General features: G+C 37.1%; 2 protein-coding genes across 2 annotated transcripts in view; one reads left to right on the top strand and one right to left on the bottom strand.

Annotated features, from left to right (window-relative positions):
* Nucleotides 1–4,718, top strand: part of wdfy4 (WDFY family member 4) — a gene marked incomplete at its 5' end in the record, with an annotated part of 43,200 nt that extends 38,482 nt beyond the window's left edge. The window contains 7 exons of the mRNA XM_079248780.1: nt 1,237–1,394; nt 2,161–2,319; nt 2,413–2,592; nt 2,787–2,969; nt 3,421–3,508; nt 4,189–4,315; nt 4,565–4,718. Of these exons, the coding sequence (XP_079104906.1) occupies nt 1,237–1,394; nt 2,161–2,319; nt 2,413–2,592; nt 2,787–2,969; nt 3,421–3,508; nt 4,189–4,315; nt 4,565–4,628 (959 nt within the window). The 3' untranslated portion in view covers nt 4,629–4,718. The remainder of the gene's footprint in view (nt 1–1,236; nt 1,395–2,160; nt 2,320–2,412; nt 2,593–2,786; nt 2,970–3,420; nt 3,509–4,188; nt 4,316–4,564) is intronic.
* A 1,878-nt stretch (nt 4,719–6,596) lies between these two features.
* Nucleotides 6,597–14,739, bottom strand: vstm4a (V-set and transmembrane domain containing 4a). The gene is made up of 8 exons (XM_079248355.1): nt 14,598–14,739; nt 13,009–13,455; nt 9,536–9,589; nt 9,338–9,445; nt 9,195–9,228; nt 8,813–8,958; nt 8,146–8,207; nt 6,597–7,405 (listed from the first exon to the last, which is right to left on the bottom strand). Exons 1-8 carry the CDS (start codon nt 14,644–14,646, stop codon nt 7,253–7,255), a joined length of 1,053 nt encoding a protein of 350 aa, XP_079104481.1. The 5' UTR covers nt 14,647–14,739; the 3' UTR covers nt 6,597–7,252.
* Between the last annotated feature and the right edge of the window lie 2,182 nt (nt 14,740–16,921).

Genomic DNA, 16,921 nt, shown 5'->3' with positions numbered 1-16,921 from the left:
TCTTTTCCTCCCCTTTGCTATAAATTTACACAAAACAAAGAGAACTACTTATGAATTTTCAGTTCTAGCTTTCTGAAGATCAATTTATCTACTACTCATTTGACTATTCACAGCATATAGAACTAGTATCAAACATCAAGAACAGTTTTTGCATCTTTTATAAAAACGATTTCTTAACCTAAGCAGACATGTGCAGTCTAACTATCCCTGATGGTTGAAATAGAAAAGTACATTGAGTGGTATCCTTATTGTGTTTGCAAAGAAAATGATCCTGAGTCTTGAAATGAAAGGAAATAATGAAAGCATGTTGTATGGTGCATAAACATAACCTATATTTACAAACAACTGCATACATATTGCTGTTTTCTGCTGAGTGTACTACATCTCTATTTTGGGCGTGGTTTTGTATTGTTCGTCTTTTAATTTATTTCATACCGTTTGATGTCAATTATTGTACTCTTGATGTGCCTTTCTCTCTGGGGAATCGTTGAAACACAGTGAAAATGCCCATAGATTAATTTATCCTACAGAAGAGTAGAAGGAGCTATCTGTTAGAGCTGCAATATGGAGATGGCTCTTTGGCTGAGCCCTACTTAATAATCTGAATATCCCTACAGGCCCACTGAGAGAGAGAGGAGATGAATCTGTGAATGCTCAGGGAGAAATTCCTGCATATTACATTTCATATTAAATCTTGTGTGTCTGATCTGATCAATAAGCAGATAGAGATGAATAGGAGGAGGAACGTCAAGACAAATGCAGACAGAACTTCTTTCTTGGGGATTTTAGAAGCAGAACTGGTGAAAGGATATTATGATTTCTTCCACTTCCTGTATGAACAGGTCAATTACAGACAAAATTACATCTTCTCTCACACATGCACACTAGCATTTGTACTGTTTTGAAATGCAGGTGTGCTCATATGATCAAGCCTCACATCTTGTGACCTGCGTACTTTTGTTTTAATTGCTCACATTTCTCTCGTCACTTTAATGATTTTTTTTTTGCAAATTTAGTGAGTTAACAAACCCTTCAAATAATGCAAATATCTTTACTTTGCCTAGCATGTATATTACTGACTACACATTTCTGAATTTTAAAAATAAATATTTGCATTTTTTTATTTTAAAATCCTAATATGTTAATAACAATTCATAATATGATTACATGCTTTGATCATTTCAATTTAAATCACTCTTTTATTTTCTGATGGCACTACATTAAACCTACTTGCAGAGCTGCCAAGAGGTCCAGTAGGTCAGATAATATGCCTGGAAAAAGAAGTCCTGGTCCTGGAGAAAAATCGGCTCCTGATGTCGCCTCAACTTGGTTGCTTCTTCAGCTGGGGATTCCCAGACAACAGCTGTAGCTTTGGAAATTGTGCTACAGAAAAGGTATGTATATGGGAATATACAGTACCTGTCAAAAGTTTGGACACACTCGTTCATTAGATTTAATGAGAAAGAACATCTAAACTTTTGACATGTACTATACACTAGGTGAGTTTTCCATTTCTTATGCCAGCACTGTATAGTTGCATGTGCTTGAAATAGAAAAAAGTGTCTTTATCTACGTGGGAACCGATGGAAAATGGATGGAAAAAAGGGCATAAATGAACAAAAGATTAGTTTAACTTTCTTTGTTATGTTTTAGTATCCTGACATTTTAAATGAAAAGAAAGCTAATTTTACCCAATTTTATAATATGTACAATTATAAAAAGCATGGACAAAGTCATTATTAAACAAACACACTCTTTTCTTATGTCAGTATATTCCTTGACCATTGCAATTACATCTTTTTTTGTTTTATACACTCTGTGTATATTTTGGTTTTTAGTGTTTAATAGCAGGCATTTTAGCTTGATATGCTGTATTAAGCAGCAAGAATATTACATTAATTCTAATGATTAAGTCAAACTCAGTAAACTGTCATTTAGGAATAAATTTCAGTTGTGAAGTTGCAAATTTGTTTAATCTCGGGTTCATATTATTCCTGAGAAAAAAAACATAATTAGTCTCTTTTTAAACATGACCAATACTTCAACCTGTTCTTTAATTTGTTTCTTTTTTTTTTTTTTTGGTTTGTTTGTTAGGGTTTTTTTTGTTTTGTTTTAAGTTTCATATCACAATAGATACTAATGATCACTGTTAATCCCCAGAACTTTGCAGTAAGTGAGAGTTTGTGTGATTGGGGCGAGATGTTGTGCGCCGCCTGTCCAAACCCAACAACCGTTGTCACTGCAGGCACCAGCACTGTTGTTTGCGTGTGGGATGTGACAGTCGTCAAGGTCAAACTCGCTCACATGAAACTCAGACAGGTTCGTTTGTTTACATCTTTATGCTGTGGAAGGTTTCATGGTTTTTGCACACACACTCCCACATTGTGACGCTAACTATGTTTTTATCTGCAGCCATTATATGGTCACACAGACACAGTGACATGTCTGGCTGCATCTGATATCCACAGCCTGATAGTGAGTGGCTCCAGTGACCTCACTTGTATCTTGTGGGATATGGAAGAGTTAAGTTACATCACCCAGTTAGCAGGGCACAAAACCAGCATCTCTGCACTGGGTATCAATGAACTTACTGTAAGTCCACCTTCTCTACCTGCTGGCTTTTCCTGTTCATGTTGTTTGCTTTGACTGAACCCACAGTAGAGGAAGGGAGGATTCTCACTGTTGACAGCTTGCATATCCTCTCTTTGCATTTTTTTTTTAACTTGTTTTGTGAATATCTGTGCATTTTTACATTTGTGAATCATCACCATGCTACTCTTTCTAAGGGGGAGATAGTGACATGTGCAGGACCGCTGTTCTACCTGTGGACCATGAAAGGCCAGCTGTTGACTTGCACTGACACTTCCTGTGGGCCTCTGGCAGACATCCTGTGTGTCAGCTTCACACAGCGACATGAGTGGGATGCTAGGAATGTCATTGTCACAGGCTGTGCAGATGGGACCATACGGGTGAGTTCTTTATATCCTCATATGCAGTAATTCAGTGGCAGCTCTTTGCACAGATCAGTGAGACTCTTTGTGGTGTTTTTATGCAGTCTACTATAAAGTATTCTGCCATTGTAGTCATTATTTTGATATTAGCCTCCCAGGTACCAGCTTGAATGTCCATTGAAGGTATTAATAACATGGACTTATGGGTTGTGGGGTAGAGACATTTTTTGCTTAAGATTAATAAAAGCATATATAGCCTCTCTGCAATCAAAACTGCAAACTCAAAATTGTGCTTCACTTGGGAGAGGGAGCCTGTACCACATGCACAACACACACACAAATGCAATCATTACTTTGTCATTATACTGATAGTGTGTAGTTTTTGCACACCGATGCGCATGTGAGTGTTCTTGTTATTATGTTGAATTATGTCTATGATTTTGCTACTCGTTATGTGTCTCTCACACAGATATGGAGGACAGAGTACACCAGAACACAATTACCTGGCCCTCCAAAAGAACCTGTGTCCCCAGGGCAAGACCAAACCGAGAGAGATGGTAATGTTACTGGCAGTAGGATAAGAAATGCATATGGATGTTATGATTATAACGAAACAGATAATGTGAGTGACTTGACAGTAACAAAACTTAAAAAGAAATGTAAAAGCAACTACATTAAAAGATGTTATCTTCATTCTAAGAGTAAAAAAAACCCCAAAACCTTTTGCTATCTAATTAGATAAATCCATAAGTGAGAGATGATTATTTTTAACTGCTCATCTCAGAGCTAGACAGCTTTGTTTCCAGATGAAGGCTTGTAATTCTCACCATATCCCTCACTAGCATTAGGGCTAGCAGAAATTATGTTGTTATAAAGTTATTAAACATAGAGGCAGTAAACACTGATGAGTAATTCTGCTGACGTGTGTGTGTGTGATTGTGTGTATAATTTAGAAAGCAATAATACCCAGATCCAATTTGGCATACGTTGGTTACAGCCTCGCGTCACCTCATAGGAGTATTATGCTTTCCAATTACATTGAGACAAGTCTTTACGTAACCCTGAAGCATTTATATTTGAGGGTTTTTTCTCCTTTTACAACCTACTGACAGCAGATGGACACTGTGTTAATATACATTTTAACTGTACTGTGAGGACCTTTGGAGCAGGGTTGCACACAGTTCAGTGTCCCCGTTTATATATAGTAAGTTGATGTTTTCTCATGATGAATCCACAGTGAACAGCTCATCCCCAGTGAAATGCTGGAAGAGATGTCTGATGTTATGTCAAGAGCTGAACAGAGGTCAGAGTGCGCAACGTCACTACAAAAATAGTCCAGCTATCACTGCACTTGCCATGTCCAGGTACAGTAACTATCATGCACCCTTTTTTTGCAACATGGGTTGGACTTCATGTTTAATTACATTAAACTTTATTTAATCTGTGTTTACTGTTTAATTGATGTTTTCTTTTTTTTTTTTACTAAATTACACTTAAAGACGTAACTGAATTTGAGATGATTTCTCCCCAGAATCTCATCAGACTTGCATGGTGTGTATTCTATGTAAACATGCATCCTTCACAAAATAATATATTTGCTATCCTTTGTGCAGGAGTCACGCTACGCTGTTGGCAGGCGATGCCTGGGGCAGAGTCTTCACCTGGACCTGTGAGTGAGAAGTAGCAGTGCGTCAGCTAGCCATTATTACTCCTCTGAGAGAGACTTTGACAAATAAATTAATCAACATCTCAGGTGTGATATAAACTGAAGAGCTAAATCTGCTTTACATTAACACTGTGTTAAAATAAATGGAGAAAAAAGTTACAACAGAATCCTGTTGCACATGAAATAAAGTATTTGCCTTCTATATAAATATTTTATTTGGTTATTTTATTCAGTTGTTTTCTGTGTAAATACTACAATGAATTTCAATAAAAAAAATATATTTACAAACACTCTTCTGTGTGTCTCTGATTAACAAATCAAGGTTGGTCATTTTTTACTTAAATTAATAGGAGGTACCTAAAAGTGAAAACAGAAAGGCACCTCTTATAATATGACAGACGTGCTGCGTAAGTTCGATTGGCTTAAGTGATGTGTAAAAGCAGACGTGGCTTCAACAGTAATAACTAAAAGCTGCAATGGAAGCTTGTAGATGAACTTGGCTTCATTAAGTTAAAAATAAATGTGAGATATATGACTAATAAACACTTAACTGTGTGAGGGCATGTGTGTGAAACGAAAGCATGCGTGAAGAGCAAAGGCAGTAGAGTGCTTCATTTCTCAGAAACTGCATGTCAAGCATCAATCATGCTGAAAAGAAATGCAAACAAGTTAACATTTTACACAACCAGGCAGTACCGTTTTGCTTAGATTGTTTGTGGTAAGAAAAATCCAGGGTGTTTGTACATAAAAATAGTTTTCAGGGTATTGTTTTTCACAATCTGTTTCCACTTTGCTTTGTAATGTGGCATTTAGCAGCTTTTTAGGACCATAATTCTCCATGGTAAGGAATGTGTGATGTGGGTGAAATGAAAAAGAAAAAAACCGTCAAAAGTTTTGTTGATGTATGCTTTTTGCTTGACATAGTTTTTTGTGTTTATGGTTACCAAGGACAGATACGCCTTTTTCAGGCTCATCGCTGTAGGGACTTGCCCACATACTACTTAGTTCACTGGAAGAGAAAGTGTTTAAAGCTCACTCCTTTACTAATTTTATTTTAACCTTTTACGGGAAAGATATAGCTTTAAAATGATCACATCAGTAGACATATTCCAATGCATAAGCATGTTGATGCATAAGAATGGTTTATGAAGACTTGCTGGCGTTCTGTCTCATGCTGGCACTCTTATGCACCACTCCTCTCTATCATAAAGGAAAGGGTCTTTCTCTTTAACCTTTGTGTGTGTGTGGCTAATTGTGCTAAGTGGAGTAGCTTAATAGAGTGGAAAATAGTCCTCATAATTTTCCCAGAGAGCGAGCAATGACCTTCTCTAAAGACAACAGTCATCTCCATTCTCTTTACATGGCTGGTTTTATGATATGAGATGTCAAACCATTGGGTTCCTCAGAATAATTAAATCAAATAAATTATTGCACCTAGGCAGAACCATCTTGTAGCCTAACCCAATTATAATGCACTGTAAAGCTAATTATTAACCATGATTACAATTAGTCTAATTTGAATAAATGTAGTCATTAGCGGGTTCATCCCAGTCAGTTAGTGTGAACTGTGGGGGATGATGGCCTCTCTCTCAATCTCTCCCACTCGCTAAGAGTGTGGATGTGCATCATTCTTTTTCTCCAGGCACCTCCATCTTCATCCCATTTTTTACACTGACCTTCACAAAATGGCTTACACCCTTCACCTTCTCTGGGTGGAGCATTTACTGCTTTCAGGACTCATATTTGCTGTTTATAGCTGCTGCCACATTGATCAGACTTTGAAGCAGATCAGCAGCAGAAGGCAATGTTGTTTCTGCTCCTTTGTGTATTTTATCAGTAATTTGATATTTTAAAAAAAAAAGTGTGGATTGGAAAGTTTGTGTTCTTGGCAGGAGCTGGATGAAAAGATGGATACACCTCTCGTGCAGTATGGGCCTTCTAAATATGTAGTAAGTTTCAATATGCCCCAGAACAGAGATGCAAAACTAAAATAAGATGAAATTAAAAAAATTTAAAAAAAAAACTGTTGACAGACTATGGAGCACATTCATTTTTTTCATTTGTCAACTCTTGCTGAACTATATTTTGGACATTAAAAGCACTAAAGTGGTTTGTAAAAATTAAGTCTTATGTGAAGCACATTTTGCTTGTGAACCTGTCAAATTGGATATCTTACACAGTACAATTACCTTATAGAGCAAGTTAATTATGACAGACCTTATAGTATTAATTCTAGTAGTGTAATAATATAGCAATTATTAATGTACTTAAAGAAACTGTAAAGAGTATTACAACAAATTATGACATTGCAGTAAGACAACAGTTTCTTTCGACATAGTCTCCTGAGTTTATACAAAATAGTTAAGAGCAGAACTATAAACACCTGGCTCACAGCTCAGTGATGCCAACAAACAAAACGACAGAATAATTGCACCAAATAACTCCTGTGCACAGATCAAAAAGCCCTTCACTTACAAACAGATGTAGCATCCATACAAAAACAAACAAACAAAAGAAAAAAAACCTCAATGTCATACTGACAGTTTATAAATATAGTCTTTTATATGCAACCTTTTTCAGTTCAGCTTGGAGAACTGAATATCTGCCTCACCAGAAGGTAACTGAGCTGCCACGTCTACAGCTGTTTCTCCTGGAAGAGGATCTGAGCATACACAGTGTCTGGGCTGGAGGGTGTGGGGTCAGGGTTGCAGGAGGCTGGCGGCTCTTGCCTAGGTCTGACTAGCTCCAGCTCTGCATATGTCAGGCTGTCTTCATGTGAGACTCGAGGCTAGAGAAGAGAAAGAATTTGTTAGGGGAACTTCAAGGAATTCAGCTGACATGGGGAGGCAGAGGAGAAAAGTAGTGCACAAAAGCTTAAATAGTGCAAATTTCTCTACAGGGAAAGGATGCAAAGAATTTACTTTTACTAATCTTTTTCTTAAAAAAACTGTTTTGTTCCATGATTCCTGGTAAACTAATTTTCTGTGTTTTTCATTTGCAGAAACTATGTGTTTACTGGGTTTGCAGGAGCTCTTGGAACATTCAGTTTACTTGAAAAACATTTGGTACAATAGGAGTCCTATCCAACATCCTCAGATCTGCATAATTGGACTAATTTAATCCGTATGTGCGTGCGAAGAAAATGCTCCCATCTCCAGAGCTTCATTTCACAACAAAATCTCAAGAACATCAGGAGTATGAATACTGAAGGTCCTTAATTTAAGTAGCTTTCCTATATATATATATATACTTGTCTGACACTTAGTGTAGGCATAAAACCAACAAAGCACTCTAAATAAATAATTGTGTTTCAGAAGCAATAAAGCTAAATAGAATTATCAAGCTCATAACTGAATGAGAAGATGGCAATAAACTCCAACAGACAATCATGCAGTCAGGAAACAAATTCCCACTTGCACATAGCTCAATAACAACTCCAGACTTAGAAAAAAGAGAAAAGTTTTCAAAACATAAATGACTGGTATGATACTTGAACCATGGTTTGTGTGTCTAATAGAGCCAACTTACAGCAGCAGATCTTCTTGGCATCAACCTTCTTGGCTTTTGAGGTCTCTTTGCAGCCGTAGGTACTGAAAAACAGTGAGAACCTAAATTAACTTAAAACTGTGGCTAGTTAGCATGAACCAACAAACATGACTGGGTTTATACTTATAAAAACCCTTTACAACAACCTTGACATCAGTCAAGGTGGTTTATTTACAATAAAAACAAGAACTTCATTCAGTTGTTCTCTTTTGAGTTAACTATAATACACAGGACAAGGTGTTTATATTAACAGAATATTTTGTGCTGGTCTATTTAAGTTATTCTACGCTTTGACTCAGAAGCTGGGTAATAATGGTCATATCAGTGACTGCTTTAAAGCTCTGTTTCTTGGGGGCTGTGACCTCTCTAGCTGCGTGTTTCAAACTGTGTGTGGAATTTGACATGAAATCCAGCTCAACACAAGAAAAAAAAACAAAAAAAACTGAACCCGCCTGCATGATGTTGGGATGTTAATGTCACTGCTGGAGCTGCTTTGGAATATTTTTTTTTAACTTTTGCCCACATTAAGGTTGTAAATGGCTGTAAGCTCAACAATGTTGGTTTAATTACAGCATGCTTATTGTCCTTGAAAAAAAAGACAGTGAAAAAATAAACAAGCAGAATGCAAAGCTTGCAGATGGCAGTTTACCTTTGGGTGCTGTGTGAAGCAGTGTCTCTTCAGGTAGTTTGGTTGGTGTCGCTGTCACTCTGTCAGTCTTCTGTCCCCTGTCTTTCCTTTGTGCTCTTGGGGAGGAGCTGGAACAACTGCTGGAGCTGGTTACAGTTTCTCCTGAGCTGTAAGTTTCACAAAGTACTGCATTTAAAATATAGATGTTACCAACAGTCATCAAAACCCTGCCATCATAAATCAATATTTCACAGTTTCCCCTAAAAGACAAAATGAAGAAATGAGGATGTTTTATTGATACTGATGAAGATTTTGACATCAATGTTTGAAAATCTGCACAAAAGGGTGATCATCAATTAAACAGTTAGTCATTATAATCCACTTTTTTCTCGCTTTCAATTACCTGCTTTCTGGGCACTTTACTAGAAGGTAACTGGCTGTGGAGAAAGAAAGAAAGAGAGAAAAAACCTGTTTGATTAACAGATTAGTTTTTCATAAAAAAAAAAAAAAAGATGTGTAACTGTAAAGAAAAAGGAATGGCTTTACCTTTAAGCCTATGTCTTCTGTGAAAGTACTGACATGTTAAGACAAGGGTGAACAGGAACATGGACAACAGGCCCAGTGAGCAGATCAGCACAGCACACAAATACACATCTGAATATGCCAATAAAAAACCCATCAGAATAGTGACATTATCGAAACAAGGTGTGCGTGAAGTTAAATAAAAGACTATGAAAACAATACCTCCAAATAAAATCCACAGTCCTTCACTGCTACCTTCCTCAGGGGTAAAGTGCACTGTAGAAACAATTACAATATTAAAAAAAATATAGAAAAGAAGGTCAATAAAAAGCATACAAAAGGTAGAAAACTCTGCCCAGACTAGTTTATTTGTAAATTGCTGATGTCTGTGTACCAACTCAATACAGCAGACAACCTCAGTGGTTTCCAGAAATATCCAAACCACTGTCACGAAGAGAGTCTGCAAAGGCATCAGCCAAACTGACCACAGACACACACAAACACATGCATATACACACACACACACACAGCCCTTGTCTGTTGAGTGGGGAGGGAGTTCCCTGTTGTTTTGCATATCAGCTTCCTTTGTAGCTCATTTCAAGTGCTGTAGAAAAGAAAAAAACATAAAGAAGTTGTTGTGGCTTGTGTTTGGGTCAGGGGTATTTAACGGGGTTAAGGAGAGTGAAATTACTTTGTAACTGCTCACATAATGAGATTTTAATCAGTCTTTTGCACACAGGTTGATGCATATTAATAAGAAATGATATTGACTGGGATTGACTTGTAGAGTGTTTCTACACCGCTGAATTGCTCTCGAAATTGTAGAGTATCTAAACAGTTTAGAAAGATGTCTTTCTGGGATTAAACTGGGTGGCAGTCGTTTTTGTTGCGATTTGTTTTTTCTTTTTAATGCAAGTCATAAACTGTAAATATAAATATAAATATATATAACTTATAATTATCCCTTTAAGGTGATGATTTACATAATCATTTTTAGGTTATTTTAATTGTTTTTTGTTACTGTTTTCACTTAAAGCTAAAAATGAATGCTCATAACATGTTAAGAGGAGACTTTTAAGGTGAACTAACTGTAGCAGGATCTCACTCATTTAATAATCTCCAATGGCAGTAACAATCAGGAATCCTTAGGCAGAGTACATAGTTAACATCTGCACCATGCAGTAAACCCCACATCTGAGTAGGTTCACTCTGTGGTTTACCACAAACTGTACCTCACATCTAATTGTGAGATCAGTCTGAGGTCAACAAGATACTGTTACATCTGCATATGTTATGGCGTTCCTAATAAAAAATCTAATGAAAAACGTTCTACAGATGCGTCTATAATACTAATTGTAGACCATCGATGCCATGTTTATGTAAAAAATATATTACAACAACTGGTACAGATATTGAAGCATCTGTTTTTCATCACCAGCACAAAGGAAAGATGTGGAATAATAAATCATCCGAATCAGCTGAAACTGGCATCATTACAAATCTGAACCTAAGATAAGTGTCTTATAATATTGAATGTAACAGAAAATGAATAACTTAAACTTTTGGAAAGATTCAAAGCTGGGAAATTGAGATGCGGGAGATGGCTAATCATCTTTTCATCAAGAAAAATCTTTTGGAGAAGTGTAATCCAATTACATCAGTAGGGTGTTGCACATTGAAATACACAGAGTGAAGGTTTCCCTACATTGCAAGTATTTCCTCTTTGTTTACCCTTATAATGTCTGCTCTTGTGTTTCTGGTTTTGTGGTCAGTGCATGTTGGAGATGCCTGAGGTTGTGTGGCTTCCTTACTGTGCCCTGAATATAGGGCAGGGCGTTGTCAAATGGCTGTGTATGAAACAAACCTCTTTGATTTTCTGGTATAAAACTATTGAAAGGTAAAGTGTGCGACTATATTGTGAAGCCACACCAAGGAATCAGAGTCCTGGGGTGCCAACACATAAATATTCTGCACATATACAACATTTAAGCTTGCTTTGGTTTTTTAATGTGGCAAATTTTCTCCAAAGGCTTGCATAAAAGTACAGTAAATCCAGAATGCTGACATGTATTTCAGTTTCAGTATGTTGCCAACTCAGCAACAGTCAACCTCTTTCTCCTCATGCTCAAAAGCAAAGCAAAACTGTTGGCTGTATGAGATCATTGTTATGGGATGGAAATGCCAGAGGAGTGGGTCATACACCATAATATATAGGTGCTGTATGCTCCGAAACTGTATGATCTCTGTTCTCTAGTAAAAAAAAACAACAAAAAAAAACAAAAACAAAAACATGGCCCTCCTTTGTGTGTTTGCTTATGTTGCTAGATAAGATGAGGAATATTGGGGGAGTGAGGCTGTAATGGAATCTTTGGATAGCAGTTTTCCCGAGATTAAATTTTAAGAAAAACTCAATCAGAAATCCTCTCTGCTTTTGAGTCAGGCGTCTTCAGGAGATTCTATTGCATAAAAAAGTAGAAATTCCAAAGCATGGACAGCACATTTAAGGCAATTTGCTAAGTGGTTATGACATCAAAATAAACACTGAATAGAATTTGATAATCTCTGTTCCTTTTATATCTGGGAAAACACATTAAAGTTGGTGTGATCCGACTCCTAAAATGTATTAATCTTTTCCGAGTGAGTTACTTCTGTGGTCTCAAATTTACAAGCATTGGATTTAAAGCATTTAAATCCAACTCATAATCCCTCGGAATTTAATATTCTAATGTTTTTTCCACCAATAATTCTTATGGCCTCATAAATACTTGAATATGGCTCTACTATTTTCCGAATTCAGAAAATAAGGACTTATGATCATAACAGTTTGACATGCACACATGAAGTTGCCCTTCTCTATGTCCATGATGCTATGCCAGCTCTAATACTGTGGGGATTTAGTTGTTTGAACTAGAGAGTGATGTTTAAGAACATGAGGTTAAAATATATAAGGCTACTCCTTGGCTTCAGCCAGCAAAAACCCTTGTGTTTTCCCTGCTTTACTACACTAATTGCAAGCCAGAGTGGGGAAGAAAAAACACACAAAAAGTAAATTTCCTAACATGCCCAATTGTAATCATCCTGTTGATCCGATGAATTGTTAGAAGAAGAACACGCTGTAAAAAGTTATAAAACCATGCTCTCATCGCATTCATTTAGCAAAGCAGCTGACCAAAAGCTAAAGACATGTGCATAACTGTGTCCTGTGTGGTATTTTTATGGGACTCTACAATGTTTATAAAATAAATAAGTAATAATAATAAATTCATATTTGCCTTCATCCCACAGAACAGAACTTCAATCTTCAATGCAAAAATGACCAGTCTGACTTCACCTTTTGAAAACTGTAGGTAGTAGCAGGTTCAAAGCAGAATTCTACATATGTGGTATATTTGAGGTTTTTTTCTTTGTGACACATATTTGACATACTACCTTTGGAGAGACAGTTTAAGACTTTTTATACTTCAATTGAAACAAAAAAATCATTTAGCATTTTTAATAAGTTATATGGGTCAGAAGACCAGGCATCTTCTGACTTAAGAGGAAGAGAGGAAAAGGCTAATGTGGACAAAGGCTGTTTCTCATATCATAGATCCCAAGATAGGCTGTTTCAGAGATATTGTGGTTATTCTAATAAAAAACTGTAAAATTCAAATGTGACTTAAAGAAAGGAAGGAAGTCAAAGAACAGCTTCTTACCTGTTAGCTTTGTGGTGCTAGTGCCATTAGAGGAGGCTCTCCATGTGTTTCTAAATCTTCTGATCTCTTGGACTCTACAGCTGTAAAAGCCCTGGTCTGTCTCTGTCACATTGAATATCAGCAGCCTGTACACCTCTCCCCCGTCTTCATCATGGAGATTAAACTTTGGTTGAGGAAAACGACGCGTGTAGTTTCCATACATCTTCATTCTTTTTATACCCATCTTCACAATCAGAAACTGAGAAGAGCCAGAAGGAGAGGTTGGTGGAACAGAGGAGGGATGCACAAGAGCTGGAGCCACAAGAGGAGAGAAGAACCAGCGAAGAATGAGGACACTATTGTTCCTCTTCCTTTGGGATACCAGGCAGGACAGTGTCAGGTTGTCTCGCTCTGTTACTATGACAACAGGCCCAGGGGTGATTGTCACATTTAAGGCTTGGCATACCTCTGTTGATACAAAAACACAAGTCAGATAAAGTTTTGATTTTTCCTATTGGCTTTTTTTTTTATTACTTGTGGAAAAGTAATACTATATTATACAAGTATATTACTTGTGGAAAAGTAATACTAAAACATGTGCTGCTTCATTGTTCAAAATAACTTTCCATAAATTCTTTCAGTGCACAGATTAATGACTGTAAATTTGAACCAATCCAGACAAACATGTGCCACACAGTCACATATTGATCCGCAACATGCATAACCTGTTTCTCAAATAAATAATGGAATTTGGTAATGTGCCCCTCATGGAAAAGTCTGAGTTGAATTTTTTATGATTTTTTTTTTCATGCTAATTTCACATAATTGTAGTTTTCATACAAGCTAATTTCATATGCAAAGCCATTGTGGTTTGTAGGGTTTATGCAGTCCAAGCTCAAACTGGTTTCGCTTGTATGTGTTATTCCATCTCCAGATGGAAATTTAGTCTGTATGGCTAAAAAACAAGAAAGATGTACGAGTGTAAAAACACACACATGTACACACAAAATCATACTTTTAAGTGCTCAATACTTTGCTGTGTGGAATGTGATTTACTCTGATGCCAGCTGGGTGATGTCTGTTCAGAGGACAAAATGTGCTCGTTGTTCAACAGGTGGGAAACATTCATCCTTAGTACAGTACAACCAGATACATGCAAGATAACATGAACCATCTGGATACCATAAACCCTTGCTGTCTTTTATTTTCCTTTTTTTGGGATACTGTCCCTCAGGATCTTTAGGATCTGTCATACTTCTTGTCACGCTATACTTAGTGTGACAACAAAAGCAAAAAAGCTGATTCTATTTGGATTACTACACAACTGAACAGAAAAAGACTTCTTAGTGTAACATTGCTGTCTGGTAGTTTATAGAATGCTGATTATTTGGACAACTATGCTGATTACAGAAAAAAAAAAACAAAAAAAACTAGCAAATGGTTTGACTGAACAAATGTTCACAAGAATGCTTCATCATGTGAAGTAGTAAAAAGTTAGATTAAATATGAAGGTTTTGTTTCTTGTCAAGGCAGTGAGCATGAAGTTTTACCTTTTTTTTCTTTTTTTTTATACCAAATTTGAATGCAAACTCTTAAAAAGTTAAACTTACCTGTGAACAGAGCCTTAGTCAGGACAAGGACCACTATGGAGAAGTACATTTTCCACAGTCAGCGAATCCATAAACCCAAACAACTGCACAGCACTTACACAAGCAGCTACATTCAAAACAGTGCCTGACTGCACAACCCACCAGAGCCCTTAACCACCATTAACTCTTCTCCTCTTTCTCCTCTTTTCTCTGTAATATGAAACAGTAAAGGCTCTGTTCCCACTTAGAAACTCCCACTCTCTCCCTCACTCTCCCTCTGACTGTCTCCGTCAACCTCTTTCTGTCTTTCTCTGTGTCCAGCAAAACGTAGGAAAAGTCATTTCCTGTGTTCATGAGAGTAAGTCTTGGACCATACCCAACAGCCCAGAACTCTAAAATGATGGTCATCTCTCATGGTTTGTGTATCTGTGAGCGACTGTCAAACTGTGGGCAATTTTAAGAAGCTTATTTCCACAACCCAGGTAATTTTTAGAGTTCTGGGATAAGCCTTATATGTTGCATTGGAGATAGCAAAAGCACATGTTATGTTATGTTGTGTTTATTTTATCAAACCATGTACTTTTTACATATATTCATTTACTTGTATGTGTATTGTGTATGTTGTGGGAGCACTCCCTGTCTAGTTGCTGGACAGAGTGGCATGGGCTTGTCTCTGGCTGCGGTCGTCAGGCTGTCCCAGTGGTATGAAGCCTGCTGCTTTATTGGGCAGGCTAAACTGCTGAGGCAGGGCTTCTGCTGGTGCTTTGAGCTCTGCCAAAGCCAAATGCAATTACACAACACATTTAACCCTTCAAGTTGTGTGTAGGATTATTTTAAAAAGCATGAATTCAGTGGAAAATGTACTGGCCAGACTGCAGAGGTGGTTTAACGTTCTCTAACCTTTCAGAAAATCTTTTGTAATCTTTGTTTTGAAGACACTTCAATAGCAGTAAGTGCAGTTTAGTTTTATTCAGCAAGACATGATGTTTTTATTTTATTGAAGGTCATATGTAAGCAGGTTAAGCAATACGTGTGGGCACTGTGGGGAAATATACTCTTCTTCACAACATTTTTTATTTGGGGTTTCCCTCAAGTTATATTTTTCCTGTGTCCCAGGTCCAAGACTGCTCCAGTGCAGGACTCGCTCCCATCTGCCTCACAGTGGTGGAAGTTTGTTACTACTTCTCAGGAGATCGTGAATCCAGGGAGTACATTCTCTATCAGCCATTTGATCTAAAAAAAAAACAAACTTGTAGATGAATAGATATTTAAATAAATACATTTTACATAAATTTTTCTTTCCAAATGCATAGATATTAAAAACTAGTTTTAATGTGAATAAAAATATTCAGTGAATAAAAATTCCTTTCATTTTGAGTTATTCAAGCCAAGGCTAAATTTCAGTTGGTAAAATATGATGGTACAGATAGCACAGTTGAGTTTACCTAAATTTTGTGTGCCATATAGGATTTAAATAAAACAAAATGTTCAACTATTATAGAAGTATTTCAAACATTCAAAATAGTTTCCATCAGGAAAATTTCTTTCTCTTTTTTTTAAACAATGATCTGTTCACAACACACATTTTCTCCTTTTCTGGGTATGTCTTTACTCCTAAATCCTAAACTTCATTTTACCTCATAACACCATATTAAAATGAAGGAGTCATTATAAAACTTTTGCAGAATTTGTTACTGAAGAGCTGACCCATTTATTTTATATAGGTGTACTGGAGCAGGGAAACATACCGGAATGGTTTTCAGTCTTTCCTGTGTATGAGATTTCTCACAATTAGAATTTTTCAGTGAAATTCATTCATTCATTATCCTAACCACTTAATCCAATGAAGGGTCACGGGGAAGCTGGAGCCTATCCCAGCAGTCTTTGGGTGAAAGGCAAGGTACACCCTGGACAGCTTGCCAGTCCATCGCAGGGCCACACAGAGACAAACAACCACTCACACTCACTCCTATGGGTAATTTTAGAGTAATCAATCAACCTAACCTCCATTTCTTTAGACGGTAGGAGGAAGCCGGAGTACCCGGAGTGAACCCATGTACACACGGGGAGAACAGGCAAACTCCACACAGAAAGGCCACTGACCAAGTCCCACCCCAGCTGAGGATCGAATCAGGGACCTTCTTGCTGTGAGGCCACAGTGCTAACCACCATGCCATTGTGCAGCCCTTCAGTGAAATTTTTAACATATATTACTTTCACAGACAGACAGGCCCTTCCTAATCTTCCTTACATACTTTATGATTCCTTATTTATATCAAATATTGACCATTTTTTTGTGTGCCAGTCCAAATTACATCTAGCACCCAAACAACTTTGCCATTACA

The sequence above is a fragment of the Telmatherina bonti genome (genome assembly GCF_933228915.1).
Source record: "Telmatherina bonti genome assembly, chromosome: 11".
In the NCBI taxonomy this organism is placed as follows: Eukaryota; Metazoa; Chordata; class Actinopteri; order Atheriniformes; family Telmatherinidae; genus Telmatherina; species Telmatherina bonti.
This window is presented reverse-complemented; position numbering and strand designations above follow the sequence as displayed.